Source organism: Pelobates fuscus, chromosome 7, assembly GCF_036172605.1.
Source record: "Pelobates fuscus isolate aPelFus1 chromosome 7, aPelFus1.pri, whole genome shotgun sequence".
NCBI classification, from domain to species: domain Eukaryota; kingdom Metazoa; phylum Chordata; class Amphibia; order Anura; family Pelobatidae; genus Pelobates; species Pelobates fuscus.
In genome coordinates, this window is record NC_086323.1 from 16791045 (window position 1) to 16808985 (window position 17941).

General features: G+C 39.8%; 1 protein-coding gene across 1 annotated transcript; it reads right to left on the bottom strand.

Moving 5' to 3' along the window:
- Window positions 1-2022: 2022 nt before the first annotated feature.
- On the bottom strand, window positions 2023-15764 carry PIK3R3 (phosphoinositide-3-kinase regulatory subunit 3). Its single transcript, XM_063427735.1, has 10 exons — window positions 15630-15764; window positions 10620-10728; window positions 9317-9415; window positions 7550-7730; window positions 6947-7072; window positions 6356-6498; window positions 5990-6166; window positions 5114-5188; window positions 4146-4313; window positions 2023-2287 (listed from the first exon to the last, which is right to left on the bottom strand). The coding sequence occupies exons 1-10, from the start codon at window positions 15733-15735 to the stop codon at window positions 2089-2091; spliced, it is 1383 nt and encodes a 460-aa protein (XP_063283805.1). The 5' UTR covers window positions 15736-15764; the 3' UTR covers window positions 2023-2088.
- Between the last annotated feature and the right edge of the window lie 2177 nt (window positions 15765-17941).

Here is a 17941-nt window from a genome sequence, read left to right on the forward strand (position 1 = left end):
CAGCTTGCGATGCAAACAGCTAGGGAAGGGGAGTGGTTTGAGCAGGAAACATGACCAAACTACTTTCGAACAGATAATAGATATCCATTTACAGGCAACAACCTCTTAAAATAAGAAAGAAATTCGATCAGGTTACTAGATTTGCAAAAAAAAGGATTGTCCGAGCTTGGTTTTCCCTTTTGCAAACAGTCAAAAATATACATAGAGAAAAAAAAGTTATATAAAAATAAGTAGCTGCCTCTGATAAGACATTTTTATGTCCAATCTTTAGAACTGAATGATATGGACAAGTAAACTTCATATTTTAGCAACACTGGATGAGGGAACAGAGCTTCCATTACACAAAAATTATAAAAAACAAAACCACTCATTTTCAAGAGTCACAATGTGACTATTGTGATATTGGTTTTTCATGAGAAAACAGTAAAAAAAAAAAAATCAAAAAAATCATAGGGTGCGATGTTTGGAAAAAGCGAGAAAATTAAATTAAAACTGGAGCTATCACTAAAACTTTGGTACAAAAATGAAATACCAATAGATTTCTAACAGTCCTGTCCACTGTGTGAAACCAGTAAGGAAAATATACAAAAATGCACTCACCATGTTGCATTGGCATATCAAGTTACAGATTTGGAAAATAAGGAAGGTATAAAAAGATGCCACAAACTCAGTTCCTGCAGAATGGCAGCAGATAATCCAAAATGTGTGCAACAAATGTTTTATGGCACACAAAGATTGTATTACTAAATCTGTTTTCACACAATATCTTTAGTTATTTAAAATGATTGTTAAGTTGAAACGGAGTCCTGACTGATAAAGGCACAGGACACTAAAACCAGTTTTATAGTCTATTTTAAGCTTTTTTTGCCCTGTAGTCCTAAGATTTCAAAAGCAAAAAAAAAAAAAAATGGATCACATATGTTCTGCTAATCCTGGCATGGAAGTTGTATTGCTGTGAAAACCATGAACACATGGGTAACATTGTTCAGAAATAGTTGAATGCGATGCTGTTTTTTTTGGTATAACAAGCCATCTAGAAGCACCGATTTGCACCCTTATCGGACATGGTATAAATCAAAAACAAAAACCAAACACCCCCACTAGTTAAGCTTTGCTTCCTTAACAAATAAAATCACAAACAATGGAGCACCAGCTCCTCGCTATCAGTTTACATTCCAAAGCAGAGTGTCCATTTCCAATAAAACTTTGGAGGGGAACAAAAACAAAAAAACACTAAAATAAAAAGTTACAATGGGGCAAAATATTATGGACATGTTGACAGATTAGTGTTGTCAAACCACCCAAGTTTTCAGTATTTGTTTTTTCAAATTTCAAGTTTTGGTGTAGAAATGTGCAGATGCCAGCTCAGTTTCCCCACATAAGTGCTTAATCCAGCAACGAACAAAATGTTGGTGGGTTGGATTTGGTTAAAACGAAGATTTCCTCATGTGAAGAGTTAGTGCTATGGAAGCCAAAACGTTTACTGTTGAAATAAAATAAAGCAACTTTGTTAGTAGGTTTTTTTTTTTTGTTTTTTAATTCTTGTTTTTTTCTGGTTTTTCTTCCAGGAAATAAAAGTGAATCTTTTCCCCCAAGAATCCTTTGGTCTTCTTATATTCACCACCAAACATCATGCTACCTTTCAATATATATCTCAAGCCATTGGATTGGAAGTTCAGCTGAAGAGAAAACTGCAGTGGTGAAAAATCTCTTTAGCCGCCTGATGCTGCGGTGTTTAAACGACATTGCAAACACCTCTCATAGAGGATTCAATGTCTGGAAAAATGGTACCGACATCACAATAGATTACAATTTGCCCTGGAGGAGTCTGCCAAAATTCTCTCCCAGTTGTCAGTTTTCGCTTACTGCACCAAATGAAAGGGTGCAAGAGCACGGCTGAACCGTAGGCAGCACCAGGACATCTCATGTTAAGTTGCCATTTTGCTCCTAGGCCACTTCGATTCACATTCACAAATTCACTTCTTGTGCAAAACAAGCAGTCTAAGTAGAAAGAATGCCCTCTTAGTTCTAATAAAAACTGTAGAAAATATCCCAAATATCCAACTTTGCAGTCTCAGTTCTGAGGATTTATCTGCAGAAGGAGGGCATTTGTGCGTAGACTGGATAGGCGAGCCTGACGTTTAGGGAATCATTGTGCTGTACAAGGGATGTCTGCTGGTAATGAAGGACTAATTCTTTAAGTGTGCTGTACAGATTGTATGGCTCTGCAAACCCATAGCCCCTAGATGTACTGTAAATGACACAGTGCTTAACATCCCCATCAGCCCTGAAAAGAAGAAAAGAGAAAATAAAAATAGTAAAGCATCATGTTTTAAAAAAAGCATTGAAGTGTTTAAGACATACTCATGTGAGAAAGGGCATCTGCCATAAAGGAAGTGGTCTGTTACCGCTGTATACAAATGTTTGTATGTCACTAGAAAATAAAGGATATATACATATTTTACATTTATAAGTCTGCTGGCAGTAGTGACTGGTCCACTTTATAAAAACATTAGCAAACCATTTAACCCCTTAAGGACTGAGCCAAATGTACAAGTTGTGAACAAAACAAAACCTGGCATTTGCGCTATATGTCTGTCCAACCGTAATTCACCTCTTTCATATTAAATGCACCCCCCCTTATTATATATCATTTTATTCAGGGGAAACATGGTTTTCATTTAATATCAAATATTTAGCTATGAAACATAATTTAATATGAAAAAAGTGTGAGAAAATAAGAAATGTATTCAGCAAAGTCTCACGTGTAAAACAGTACCCCCTATGTACAGGTTTTATGGTGTTTTGGGAAGTTACAGGGTCAAATATAGCACGTTACATTTGAAATTGAAATTTGCCAGATTGGTTACGTTGCCTTTGAGACTGTATAGTAGCCCAGGAATTAAATTTACACCCATAATGGCATACAATTTGCAATAGTAGACAACCCAAGGTATTGCAAATTGGGTATGTCCAGTCTTTTTTAGTAGCCATGTGGTCACAAACACTGGCCAAAGTTAGCGTTCGTATTTGTTTGTGTGTGAAAAATGCAAAAAACGCCAATTTTGGCCAGTGTTTGTGACTAAGTGGCTACTAAAAAAGACTGGACATACCCCATTTGCAATACCTTGGGTTGTCTACTATTGCAAATGGTATGCCATCATTAGGGGTAATTTTCATTCTTGGGCTACCATAGGGTCACAAAGGCAACGTAACCAATCTGGCGAATTTTAATGTGAAAAAAATGAAACACAAGCCTTATATTTGTTGTACTCGGGAGACTTCGCTGAACACAAATATTTGTGTTTCAAAACAGTAAAAAGTATTGCAGCAATAATATTGTCCGTGTAAGTGCTGTTTGTGCGTGAAAAATGCAAATGCATGTTTTATGGTGTCTTGGAAAGTTATAGGGTTTTTTAAATTACCTATACTTTCGGCATGGGTTGTCAAGCATATGTGTAGAATATAAAAAAAAAAATTATATATAATTTTTTTTAAATATTTTTATTTATATATAGGTATATACGTATATAGATACACATTTCGTTCTACGTGTATTTTGATACATATATAATATCACAATACAGTTAGAACGAAATAACACATCTATATATTTAATTATTTATTTTTAATAATTTTTTATGTACATATTTTTTTTATATTATATATATTTAATCAGTATCAGTCTACGTGTAATTTGAGACACACACGCTCCAAGTATATAAATTATTTTTTACACCGATTTAATTTCAACCAGCAGGGGGACTAACTGTCATTACAGTTAGTCCCCCTGCTGGCAATGCCTGAGCCAGCTATCCCGGCCATGTGATTGTGAGGTCCTCACTCTCACATGGCCGGGGGGGCTGCTGGAGGGCGGACGTGCCGCGGGGGGCTCCCTGGGAGTCCCCCCCAACCGTGATCGCCGGCGTGGGATCGCCAGCGACCGGGTAAGTAAAAAAAACAAAAAAAACAGAGGGCGTACAATTAAGCCCGGCGGCGTTTAGAGACGATTTAAAAAGGACGTAATTGTACGCCCTCCGGTCTTAAAGGGTTAAGATCCACTACCAGCAAGCCAACTTTAAAACACAAGTTGTCAGCATAGGAAATGCTAGAGATACAAACTGTAAAGTTAGACAAAGACTTACACAACAGAACATGCATAGCACCCCTTCTTGCTGCTTTCTCGGATTAAGAATGCCCCATCTGGTTTTCCACAAAGTAATTCTTCGGCTTGTGTACGATTGAGGTCACCCACAAGCCATGTCTTCTCGTCATAGTGTGGTAGATTATCTTCCTCGTTTGAAAAATAGATACTGGATTGAACAAAAAAATAATTGTTAGATGTACCAGTAAAAGGATTTTTAGGCAATTTACTCATTTGCAAAAAAAAAATAAAAAAAATGTATATAGTTTACTTTGCTGATCCCACTCCCTCAACACAACCATCTTAGACATTTACAAGATTGCAGATTGACTACTATAGTATTTTCATGAGATCTGCAGGAAGCAATGCAGGTGAGAGCATTCATCCTCTCATCTAGATACATTTCACAATATATCCACTTTAAGCAAACACCTCCATTCTCACCAAGCAATATCCCTTTGTAGCGTCCTTTCCAGGTGATTGTCATCTTCCCCAATTGCCTCCTCAGTCACATCTGAGCAGTCTAAAAATGCACTTAAAGGCACCTTGGCCCTTACTGTCACAAGTCCTGCCCTGCTCCCTCCTGTCTCAAGTCATTATAACCAAAAGATTGTCTAGCTAAGCACTTTATAAAAAAGGCTGTAAATGCTAGGTCAGTACATGGGCAGGATCCTCCATTCCTTCTGTATGTATTAGTTTGTCTATACTGTGCTGTCTATTTTACCCAATTGTACAAGACTGGAATTTGTTGGCACTTTAAAAATATCAATAATCCATGCATTCATGATCATTTCTCCAACAAATTTACAGAACACTGGTTACTGCCAAGCTGGCACGGAGGACATAAATCTATACATACATGCACACACTATTAAACACTTCAGTTAGTAACTAAGCTTGGCAATCATCCCTTAAAAATAAGTGAGTTGGATGAGGGCCATTAAAATAGATAATGGCAAGGGCACTCACTCATCAATATTTTCATTCTTCATTCCTAGCCAGTCATTTATTCGCTTCTGCCTCACTCCTTTGTGATTAAGCCATCTGTAAAGATAAAACAAGTGTGAGTTGATAAAAATCAACATAATTATATTTTAGACAGAACACATGGGCAGTTTAGCAACACCTATCACAACAGGTTTATTGTTACGTGCCAACGTCTTCCTAGGAAATGAATATATAAAATGAATGAAGTGCTGCAATTGTTTTAGGTTAGTGATGATTTCCCAGCCAATCCAATGCTCTCAGATGCACTGGAAGTTACAGGGTGCATGCACAGCAGTCTATGAGAAGCACAGCCTGGTGCTGGGGAACAAAATCAATCAAGAAGAGCATCTTTCTGGCTGTCTGACAGCTGGAATGGTGCAACCTTGTCACTTTATAAACATTCCTTTTGAAATCAGAGTTTTATAAAGTGACAAAGGGGCAACTGTATTGAAGTAATTACTTCAGTGTCAGATACACAGATGCAGTTAGGAAGGAGAAATCTAAAAGCTAAATTCACTTTCTAGGCTCCATGCTTGTTAAAGTCCGGGACAAAATAAACAACCCACAGCTGTGTGAGCGTTCGAAACGGCGCTGCACAGACCAATGATTTGATCACCACAGGAATCATTTTATCCTTCACACAAGCCAGTGCAATACAGTCTGACACTGCAGATCGTTATGGGAAACAAACCCCAGATTCACAAGCTCATTTTCAACATGCAGCATTCTACATAGACAGTGTCCATGGGCTAGCACGGCTCACATGCACAGTATTAGAAATTATAAAGGGACACTATAGGGTGATAATTCTACCCTCTGCTCTCAATAGACCTGGATATGTAAACAAATAAAACTCACACAAGGTACTGATCTCTTAGTTTCCGCAGCTGAATAAGATCAGGCTTTATGCTGTTCATTTTCTTGTCGATTTCCCTGTTGTCCAAGGCCTTCAGCTTCACGTCTTCTTCCAAGCGCAGTTTGCTTTCATGCACTTCTCCCAAGCGAAATTGTAGCTTTTCATAGTTTATCGTTAGCCTAAAGTGAAATAAAACTAGTTAAAAGGGGAAAAACCCTCAAACCCCAAAACAGAATTTTGAACCTGGATTCAAAATATCAGTAGCCAAAACAAAAAGCCATAAACTATACAATGCATTTCATTATGTGGTAGAACAGATTGTAGAGGAATCAGAGGACAATAATGCTGATGACAGTATCTGTAATTACTTTTCAATTTCTTTCTCGTTGCCCTCTCTGCGGAATCGTTCCATATGCTCTTTACTATGTCTTTCTTGGGTACGACATTGCTCTTCAAATATTTCAATTGTTTCCTTAAAAGCTTCAATGGCAGTCCTCTTCATCTGGATGTCCTGTAAGAGAAGATCACCATTTCAGGTTAAAGTGCACGGCCCCATGAAACAGATTTAAAAAAAAAAAAGTTCCAGCAAATTATTAAACTAACTTTTTTTTCCTGGAATTAGGAATATTTTCTATGTTAAAAAGGAGGAGGAAAAAAAAAAAAAAAAAAAAAAAAAGGTAGTTCCCTAACAACCACTAAAAAAGTGAAAATTCAGCCCTGGCAAGTAGAAACATTCCTGGTGAGCATGCAGTGGCAAGTAACTTGTAAGGTCTGACTATAGGATAGAGCTACATATGGTTTTACTCAAGTCACCATTTAAAGAAAGACTCCATGCACCATAACCACAAACATGCGTGTTGTAGTGGCCACTGTGCCAGGGGTGTTCCTTTAATAAATCCACAATATATTTAAGATGGGGGGAACCCTCTCTGAACATAAAGTGTTATTAGTCCAGATACCTGCGATGTCCTTGTATACTCCTCATACAATCTGTCATATTCTTTGCTTTTATCCTGGTATTGGTCATGGTACTCTTGAAGTTTTTTCCCCACAGCCTCAATGTTATCCTCTTTAATTAGCTGGTCCTATATGTAATTAAAATTTAAAATAAATAAATTGTAATAAAATAAAAAACACAACAAGCTCAAAAGGATATGCACAAACATCTAAATCCCATCCCCAGACACAGAACACCAGAGCCATAGCTCTCTCCGAAAGAAGCTCAGTCTATCCATTTGTCTAAAACTAGTTTTGTGCATTTATTCTGTACTTTAACCACTGCACTCAAATTAACCAATGCTACTGGGGACAGATTTATTTACAGGAAGCTTACTCTCTTCCTACTTGTGCCCTATAGGATCCAGTTAAAAAGCCCAGCTATTACCTCCATCATTCTACATAATCCATGATCACCTGACCTTATAAATCCATTAGGACTTAGATTTTATACTTGTTCAGAAGGGTCCCCCCTTGTTTAACATAAGCCAAGTTTATTTTGGAGAAGTCTTCACACAAAGCAGAACTTTAAGCAATTTTAGGAAAACTATTGTCTAATGTCTCACCTGTTGATGTCTCGACACTGGATACAGCAACTTTACATCCAGTTTAGGATTGTACTGGGCTAGGGATTCATGTCTATAATGTGTAATCAACTCCACAACAGAGTTAAAGGTTAAAGGATCGGAGAAGCCATATTTGCCATCCTGGTGGTATATCTTTATCAATTTGTTGTTGCCACCTTTCCTAAAAAAAAAAAAAAATTGAAAAAATTAAAAACATACAAATATTATGAGAAGGTCAATTTGATACTTTCAAGGTTTACCAAGAAGATATTTGCTTGATTTAACATGGGATGATAGTGAGTGGTTATGGCATTTAAAGGAACACTATAGTCACCTAAATTACTTTAGCTAAATAAAGCAGTTTTAGTGTATAGATCATTCCCCTGCAATTTCACTGCTCAATTCACTGTCATTTAGGAGTTAAATCACTTTGTTTCTGTTTATGCAGCCCTAGCCACACCTCCCCTGGCTATGATTGACAGAGCCTGCATGGGAAAAAAAAACTGGTTTCACTTTCAAACAGATGTAATTTACCCTAAATAATTGTATCTCAATCTCTAAATTGAACTTTAATCACATACAGGAGGCTCTTGCAGGGTTTAGCAAGCTATTAACATAGCAGGGGATAAGAAAATCTAAATTAAACAGAACTTGCAATAAAGAAAGCCTAAATAGGGCTCTTTACGGGAAGTGTTTATGGAAGGCAGTGCAAGTCACATGCAGGGAGGAGTGACTAGGGTTCATAAACAAAGGGATTTAACTCCTAAATGGCAGAGGATTGAGCAGTGAGGCTGCAGGGGCATGTTCTATACACCAAAACTGCTTCATTGAGCTAAAGTTGTTCAGGTGACTATAGTGTCCCTTTAAACTTTCCAAGGTAAATTACACACACTCTATGCAAACAGGAATGAGTAGAAACGCCTTTATTTCTGCAGGACCTTAAAATCTATCAGTACCACAGACAGGAGCACACCCCCATTCTGATTCACCGAGTCTTACAACAGCAGGCAGCAATATTAAGGATGCTTATACAATCAAGTGCCATCAGAGTACAAAAGGCATCTAGCGTGGGATTGAGGTTATTGCACTCTAGAGTTTGAATAAGTTTGTAAAAAAAAAAATGAATCTGCAAAAACGTTGAAATGTTCTGTGCACCAGCCAAACTTTAGTATTGTCTGCCAAAATCACAAATGTGTAAAGCACCAGCTAACTCTGGCCAACATTCAAGAAGAGATGGCACTGGGGTGGTGGGGGCGCACTTAACTCTGGTTAGTAATCTTTTACGGTTACTATTAAGAGTACAAAGACCATCAGTTTTCATAAGAGCTATAAACTTACCAAGAATATAAAATGTATTAGAAGTCTGTTTCCATAGTATAGTCTTTGCTCATATTATATTCTGTGTGTTTTCTTGAACATTTCAGACTGTACAGAGCACAACTTTATAAAAGACAAGATTTGCCATTTCTAGAATCTATACATTTACTAGCAGAGTAAAAAAAGGACTTCCTTTCTCATGTGGATAGTTTTTGGGAAACAAACTTAGATTTAGAAAAGTTCCTGCTGAAGGAAATCTTGCTCTCTTTCACAAATACGCAATGCATTAGAATAAGCATATCTGAGCAATAAAATATTCTCTGAATAGGAAGGTTTCATCACAGCTAGTCATCTTGAACAAAATGATCACATGCATCTTTCTAATCATGTTCGAAGCCATTTTTTTAATAAATTAAAAAATACAAAACCCTATATATTCTGAGCACTTACCTTAGGGTCAAAGTGTAGTCTCCTTGCACTTTGGTTGATGCATCTCGAACTAGGAAAGACCCATCCGGCATATCACGCAGCTTATCATTTACCTCTTCCCTTTTTGGAAAAAGAAAACAACCCAAATTCATTTTAAACAAGCTACGACTTATCACTTCAAAACATTTTATAGCTAAAGTCTATTGCTACAGCTCAATGAACAAACTCCTGTGTTAACTCACTAAACATGTCTGTGTATATTTTAGCCTAAATACTTAAAGACCAACTGTCACCTCAACACGTTTTTAATATAATGATCCTCTCACCAAGTTTGAAAGGGAAGATGCTTTTCAGACATGGCCTGACCCAAGGTGCATGTATGTTGTTGAAGGATCCTGCCATACTACAGGTAGGTGACAAGTATGTACTACCTTTCAATGCTTGATGAAAGGGTCATTCTATTAAAGCATTTGGAGGGGACATTTAAAAGCATAAATTGATTCTTAGAATAAAATTCTTAAAATTGGGGCATTCCTTTTCCTTTATTGATACTGTGTAAATATACAGTTCATGCCATTTCTATGTAACTAGGCAGCTGTGTACTATGACAGGTTGTGAAACCTAGACTCATAATTTGAGCTGGCTTTCCAAATCTTCAGAAAACTTCATTTGTCCAATAAAGCTTACTAAACATTGAATAGTTTTGCATTCTACAGTGAAGATTTAACCAACATAGGAGGCATGAGACTACAGCGGCATCAAGGCATCTATTGAGACTATGAATGTACCAGGATATCACTAAAAACACACACTTTCAGTAAAAGGATATTGTTTTCTCTTTATGCGGGCCCAACTTTAATATATATTTATATTTGTATTTATTTATTTTTAAACCTATTTGGGAATGATAAATACAGCACTGAAATTATTACATACTGGCCTAAAACTTTAGTCTACTTGCCTGTGATCAGAGAAACAATACAGAAAGACACACACCACCTATTACCAGCCTGTTTGACCCAGATGTCAATAGGGGAATGGGTAGTGGGCACTAAAAAATTTTTTTCAAAAAAATAAAACTAAGGCCTCCTAGTACCATCATGATCACAGAATCAGAAAAAAACTTGCCAGCCATCAGTATTAGTGGAATGCTATTCTCAGGTCACTAGAAGTCAAATTCAATGCCCCCCCCACCATCTCACATTAAATATTAATTGCAAGCAGACAATGCTTACTCAGCATTTTATGGCTGGGAGAACACAAGCTATAGAAATAAAGCATAGCACCAGAACAGACGTAAGATAAGCTAATTATTTGTCATTACCTTGAGATATCGCCCCAGTACCACTCCGCATCCTGCAGAGGTGAAGGGGAGTCCTTGCTTTCATTTGTAGACTCCGGGGTCATTGATTTGGGTGGTTTTGGAGGAAGCGCTGAAAAAGGAGAAGATGACAAATAAGACTTCTTTGTTTAATACATAGCACGCGCGCGCCCCCCCCCCCTCAAAAAAAGCCAGACACCACAACACCCTCATGAATGTAACCAGCTACTAAAAGTAATAAAACTACCAGGTAAATCCCTTCAGCTTATGTGAGTTCTCACAAGTGAGCAAAGAAGAATACATCGAATCAGAAGATGCCCATTGCTTTACCAGATTGTAAAATGCATTAAAGCAGAGAGACAGAATAAGAGTGTAAAATGCCTCCTTGCCACCTGTTTTGGATACGGTTTGCTCCTGTGAGTCTTTCAGTGACTATTTCTAGGTGCAAACTAAGGTTTTGTTTAAATATTCAGACTTAAAATTAATTTGGCCAGCGAGGCATTTCCTTCAAAAACCATTTCATATTTCTGGAGCGAAAACCGTTTAACCACATGTTTGGAGTAATGGGCACACGTACTTACTCAAGGTCTACTGCACATTAAGGACTGTTGGTGTACAAAGAAAGGACTTTATAGAAAAATAAGTTTAAGGGCACACAAATAAAAAAAAAAAAACCTTCGCACTATACAACTCAGAGCCTAAAGACTGGCTAAGTAGAACGGGGAATGTAGTGAGAAATATGGGGCGTGCATTTAAGTACGTGGTTATTTTTTAAAGAAAAGAGAATCAGCTATTTAACTGGTCACGCTACAAAAAAATTTAAATAAATAAAGAGTTACTTTATGTATCCTGTATGATCACAAACATACTTAACTGCTTTAAAGATATAATTTCTGTATATACCCCACAGCCCCTCCAGAGGAATAAAGTGTGGTAGACTAGTGGACAGGCTAGTGTAATTCGAGTTAGATCTACAACATTGACAGTCTCTGCTTTGGTCAGTTTCATCCGACCCTGTGCACTGCCCCTAACCTATCAGGGCAGGAATCCAGCAACAATAAAGCTAAGCAGCTAGCTATAAGTATCTCCGTATTCCCTTCCAGACACTCGCTCTGTTAAAGTCACGGTAAAAGTTAGCTTAGTAACACCTAAACTTGTTTTACTGTAACGTTTAAATGGAAACCAACGATAATGCAGATATTAGGACCCTCCTGGGGGGATGCCCAGTTAGGTTTGGCCAGGCACCACATTTGCACTGAAGTGGATATTCTATAGCGTGATCGTTAGTAACCCTAATCCTGCACCCGCCCCACTCCTTCCAGCCTGATTTCTCTTCTAAATCCCAAATCAGACGCTGTTGGCAAAAACTAATCTCTGAATGGAGACAGAGCTCCAGCCAATGGGAGCCCTGCAGAGGAATCGCATGTTCCTGACGCTGAGCTGAAGATATGCGGGGGAGCAGCAGGTAGGTTAGGAGCTGGCTATGGGGACAGGTTACATTTCATACCAGGAGATTTATACCTTCTAGCTGGTTTTAGGCACATTTGTAGACTATTAGCACAATACTCTGGGACTGTAAATTAAAGATAATGCCAGCTAAAAACTAGTACAGGCATTTATCCATTAAATGAAAAGCAACTTTTTGAATGCGTAGAAGTGTGTAATGCCCTGTAAAATAGAAACAAAAGTATATCTTTCACAGACATACAGTTAGAAGGGCAGTAAAGTGCAAAAACATTGTTCACGGGCAATAAGCATGTACAGCATTTGAAAGTTTCCTCTTCCACCTAACGGGTTAAACAAAAATAAAAAATGAGCTGGTGCTGGGAGAAGGGGTGTGGGTAATGTATAAACTATGTGTAATCAGAAGACAAAGAGCCATAAAGCAAAGCTCTAACAGAATTGGATTTACAAAAAAAAAGCAGAAAGTTAGAGTACTCCTGCTGTCGAAACACAGCTGGCAAAGTGATTGAGGTAGATAATGAGAGGGTTAAATCGGACGCACTTAGCATGGTTTTCTATCCATTTAAATGTCATAGTTTAACACTCTGTTAAGAACAGACATACATTGAAGGCTGGTGATGCAGACATTTATTGTTTCAAGTGCTTTGTACATAGGTCCTTACATCATGCCAAGGGAGATCTATGTATTTTAACACCCCAAACCCCTTCGTTTCGGATTTCATTTTTTTATTTTGTACATCTGCCCAGAACAGACATACAATCCTCCATGTATGAGGAGAAATATGAAGTCACAAACAGGTAGCACAAACTGGGAGATCTGCACCAGATAAGGACATTTCTCATGATGCATTATCAGCTCTCTGGATAATTCACAGAAAGAAGGAGATGGAGAAAAAAAAACCAAAAAATTTAAAAAAAAAAACAAAAAAAAAAAAACAGATTTTTAAAATTGAGCAAATTTAAAATGCATCTTAAACCTTCTCAAATATATTTATTTTCAAGGAATATATAACCGATCCAAAACGATCAGGTTTTCTCCTAGACGCCTGCGAGTAAGTGCATACAAATTAATAATGCAGTACATATATACTTTCTTGCAGTGGATTCTTATGCAGAATAACTTTTTAAATGAAAGTATTTGTAGGGCAGATTCCCATGTGATTTGTATATAGTTAATATATATATATATATATATAGTTTCTGGATCTGTTGTATGTAAATCATGCATGCCTGGGTCTGTCTGTGTGTCAGGCGAAAGCAGCATACTTAACCCCTTCAGTGCCGTCAAAGAAAGCGCAACGTTACAATGCTTTGTTCGCCCCCTTAAAGAGTGACATGTGCGCCGCAAAGAAAGAAGGGCTCTCTATTTGGAACCCCCATCCCTAGCACGTCTCTGGAAATCACAGGCCTGTGGATGGAAAATGTATATCCAACGCTTGAAGGGTCACATAGCACAATAAGGTAACACAGCCACAGTAGTGGGTCTACCAGCTGGAAGAACGCATTTATTCTTTAAGCCATAAACTCACTCCAGACTCCTAAAACTAATATACCACCAGAGCTGGAACAAAGTAAATCCATACAGGGCACCCACCTCTGGCAGTGACACGGTTAAGTTTGAAACTTACCATGTCATTGAAGACAATGGGCATCTTTCCGGGGCAATACATTTATCTGGACATTAAGACAAAGGACCGGCCACTACGGCACCCAATGTTTAGAGAGGTCAGTTTCTTGAACTTTTTGGGGTGATTTGGCAGCAGCTTTCCATAAAGGGGGCGTTAACGCGCCATACTAAACATACTGTTCTCCAGTGTGCACCGAGTGGATATGTTCAGGGAATGAAAAATGATGTGCGAAAAAAAATCCAAAAAAAAAAAAAATCCACAGTAGCCAACATCTATGGAATAAAACGCTCTTTTGTGGATAATTATAGAGAGCCATTTAAGGTTGACGTCTTGCTATGTGAATGCACAAGCTGGGTTCACTTTGTCTACAGAACACACACACTTCTAGACTCCTTGGCAAATTTAACAAGGCCTGTGCAGGTCCATTCCCCTCAATCCCTAGTGATCTGTCCAGAAACACCACTACGTGACCCCTGTGCAGGCTCCCAGGTGACAAACTGCACCTCTACCCGGTCATCGGAGCAGAATGCACATTAACCCTCTCAATGCCAAGGGATCAACAATGTACCAGCCATGAAGCAGTTAAAAATGTTAGACAAAAAAAAAAAAAAAAGTGGAGTTTGCAACTTGAACCCAGAAGATCCATGAAATATCTTAACATCCCCTATTCCAGAGCAACACAATTACAGTGCATTGCCCCCATGACCTGACTGCACAATTCAGCTGAATCTGCATAAAATGTTTAAGAAAAGAAAATGCAATAACGCGATCAACGCATTCACAGACTCCTAGAATACAGTAACATCTTCAGCTGAAACAAAGGGCGAAGTGAGGCGCTACGAAAGACTTCGGAGAGCAAGACATTTTTAAAACCAAAAACATCAAAAGCTAAAATGCATTTTTCGGCCATTTTTTATACAGGTAGAGAAGTGCGCAAATAAAAGAATATACATTTTGCACGATTCTGCGTACAATAGCTACACTGCAGCACTTTTACTTGGGAAAGACTTGTAATATCTGAATAGAACATTACCCCATTCTGGAACACAAGATTCTAGGGTATGAGAAGGGGATAGAGGGAAATATTAATTACCCCCCCCCCCTCCCCCTCCAAGGGAAAAAAAAAAAAATGAAAGAAAAAAGCCTGACATTTGCTCAATACTAAAAATCCCCAAAGTATGACAAAAGGATATAAACCATATAGAAAGTCAGTTTGAAGCCTTGTTATAGTGCTAATACTTTGCCCTGGAAATCGAGAAAGCCAGCAATGATGTAATCCTGCTTCCTCTCAGTTTGCAGAAATGTAGGGCAAGATTTTTAATGAAACATTTATAGCAATTATGACTATGGAGAAATAAAGAGAGCAAAGCCAATCCACTGGTGGGGAACCTGTCTGAGACCAGTCACACCCCTTTCTGGAAGAGAACATTGGGGTTTTAACAGAAAAAGGGGGGCAAGTCTTTCAATAATGAAGCCAGGGTTTTGCAGCTGGCATGACCCCCAAAACCAGCTGCAACAAAGTGAATACTGCATTCAAACTGAACTGCCCCAATGGGGGCAAGTTCTAACTACTCCAGGGCTACCAATGGCTAGCAACAAGAAATCATGTTTGCCCCATACAGAATGGCAACCCAGGCATTAGACACAAAGCTGCAGCAGAAATTCCCATAAAACAGACAGAAGAGTGACTTTCCTTGCAGCTGACATCACAAGATGATCCCTTCAAACCAGCAGCAGCCCCCCCCCCCCCCCCCAAACACCAAGGGGTGATACAGCTCCCCCCCAAACTCCCCTGGATGGCAGGACATAAGGTGCCACTTTAACCCCCTTTTACATTAACACAATGAAGGAGAAGAAATCAAAGACAGGGAGTGACCCCCAAACATACAGTATCCCCCCAAAAAATTAAATGATGCAATACCTGGAGGATCCATTTCAATATAAAAGATGAGCTCGGTGGAGTAAGGCATCATAACTTCCCTCCAGTCTGTGTCCTCCTGCTCCATATTCCACACTGTGTTATACATGGTGACAGCCCTGCCTGCCACAGGATACAGGGAACCCACAGCTGCACCCCAAAACACCTCACTGCACCCCAAAATCCTCCCTGCACCCAGACTGCTGCACCCCAAAATCCTCCCTGCACCCAGATTGCTGCACCCCAAAATCCTCACTGCACCCACAGATTGCTGCACCCCAAGCTTACTGTGGAACCCCAAACAATCCTCACTGCACCCACAATTTGTTCTCACACCCCTAGAAATGGCCTCACTACACCCACAGCTTGCTATTGCACCCACACTTTGTTCCTGCACCCCAATCCTCTGTGAGCCCGCTCTCTGCTGTTGCAGCCCCGGTGGAGGTGAACCCCCAGTTTGCTGCTACACTCAGACAGACCCCCCTCTAGCAGGATGTCCTGGAGGCTGTCCCAGGGGCCGGAGGGAGAGCTGTGTCCTGGCTATGGGCTGGTGGAGGGTATGATGGCAGCGGCCGGCCGGGAGGTGGGTACCACGGACGGGCGGTGAGGGCAGCCGTGCAATGCCAGGGACAGACAGTAAGAGCAGCCGTGAGGGAGATGCCAGCTCCGCTCCCTGCTCCCCTCTCCGGCTCGCAGCTCAGTACATTTCATTTTAAGAGCAGCGTGCGCCAACCGGCAAACTGCCGGCACCTACCACCTCAACATTCCATGGGGGTGCGCGGGGAAAATAAGACCAACGAAAAGACCGCTTTATCAGTAAACCGACGGCCCCAGCTGTCGTTAGACGGCTTTTCTATGAGGTATTGAGGCGAGCTGTACGGCCTGGATGGGTTTTAGGGGGCATTTTCTAAGCGTTGAGCACAATCCGTCCAACCAGTCCCCCCTCCAACAGTCAGGTAGAAGGTTAGGAATGGTACGTTCCGCGAGCTGGCCGCGAGCCAAAGCCGTTAAACAGTGAGGAGAGAGGGAGGGGAAGGAGAGCGGAGGGGGCGGAGCTTGTGGGGAACGCCAGAGCCAAAAGGGGATTGGCCTAAGGGGTGGCGCGTAAGAGGGAAAGGTTGTGGTGGGGGGGGGTGGATTGACTGAGAAGGAAGGAAGGGGGGAGTCGATGGGAGGAGTTTCTCTTTTTTTTTTTTTTTTTAACTTGTCTTTGTCTGCCTGGTGAGCGCGAGCGCTTTGGCAGGCGTGAGAGCAGCCGCTTAATGCCTTCATCGCGGGCAGCCAATCAGCGGAGAGTGATGCCGGCAGGCGCACCGCTGATTGGCCGAGGCAGTTACTAAGAGGGACAAAGGGAAAGAGAAAGAGGTTTTTCTGGAGACAGAGAGCCAGAGACAGGGAAATGGGGATTTAAAGGGACAGTGTCTGAATAAAGGCTCTGTGGGGGATTTCACCACAAACTGAAAGCATTTCACTCAGGGGATTTTTGTCTTCTTCCCTTATCAGTGGTATTTTTAGAATATCAACTTAGTGAGTTTCATAAAATCCCAGAATGACAGCATTTTACCAGCTGTCATAAATTCTCCCCATCCTCACAGGGTTAATATAAACCAAGTATTTATAATTTATCTTTCTATCAAACATTTCTGGTTTTAAAGGGCACGCCGTGTCCTGAAATGAAACCAGGACGATCCCGGAGTGGGTCAACATGGGGTTCTGTGAGAGAAATTACTGTAATTATTTAATATTTATATAACAATACACTTAAATTAAGCAGTTCTAACTTAAAAATGACCTATTGCCTAAAAATACAACTTATAGTGGATACGGAGGGTTAAATTTAGGCATCGGAGGGGTAAGCTCTAGTGATATTCTAATTGAAATACATTTCTTTAAAAATAAAATTAAACAAAGAATTAGGGCTTGATTGGAATTATTAAATCACCTTTAATGAAAATTCAGTGCAAACTCCCCCCCCCCCCAAAATATACCCCGACATGACGTAATGCATTAATGATATTTAACATAATGCGATTTAACCATTTGGGTGCGTTATTTATGGTGTTAATCAGGACCGTATCCAGATAGTTGCTGCACGTTGATTATTACGATCTGTGATGTAAGTGGGTAAGAGCAATATGGCAAGCAACCTGCGCCACTGCCACAGTGGGAACTCCTGGACTGCGGGCAAGTTATAGGGCCCAACAAGCACTCACTGCGTGGGCACATGGTCCGAGCACGTCACGGAAGTCCGGGGGAATTGAGTATTTAACCAGGAAAGGTACATTTAGAATTCACTACTTGTCACGTAGTACCTG

Bases quoted from the DNA above. Each gene is read 5' to 3' on its own strand.
- PIK3R3 (XM_063427735.1), bottom strand. From the start codon at position 15,735: ATGTATAACACAGTGTGGAATATGGAGCAGGAGGACACAGACTGGAGG. The intron at 7,731-9,316 runs GTAAGTGCTCAG...TTTTTTTTTTAG, and splicing joins GACTACACTTTGACCCTAAG to GAAAGGTGGCAACAACAAAT. The intron at 7,073-7,549 runs GTGAGACATTAG...AATTACATATAG, and splicing joins CAGTGTCGAGACATCAACAG to GACCAGCTAATTAAAGAGGA.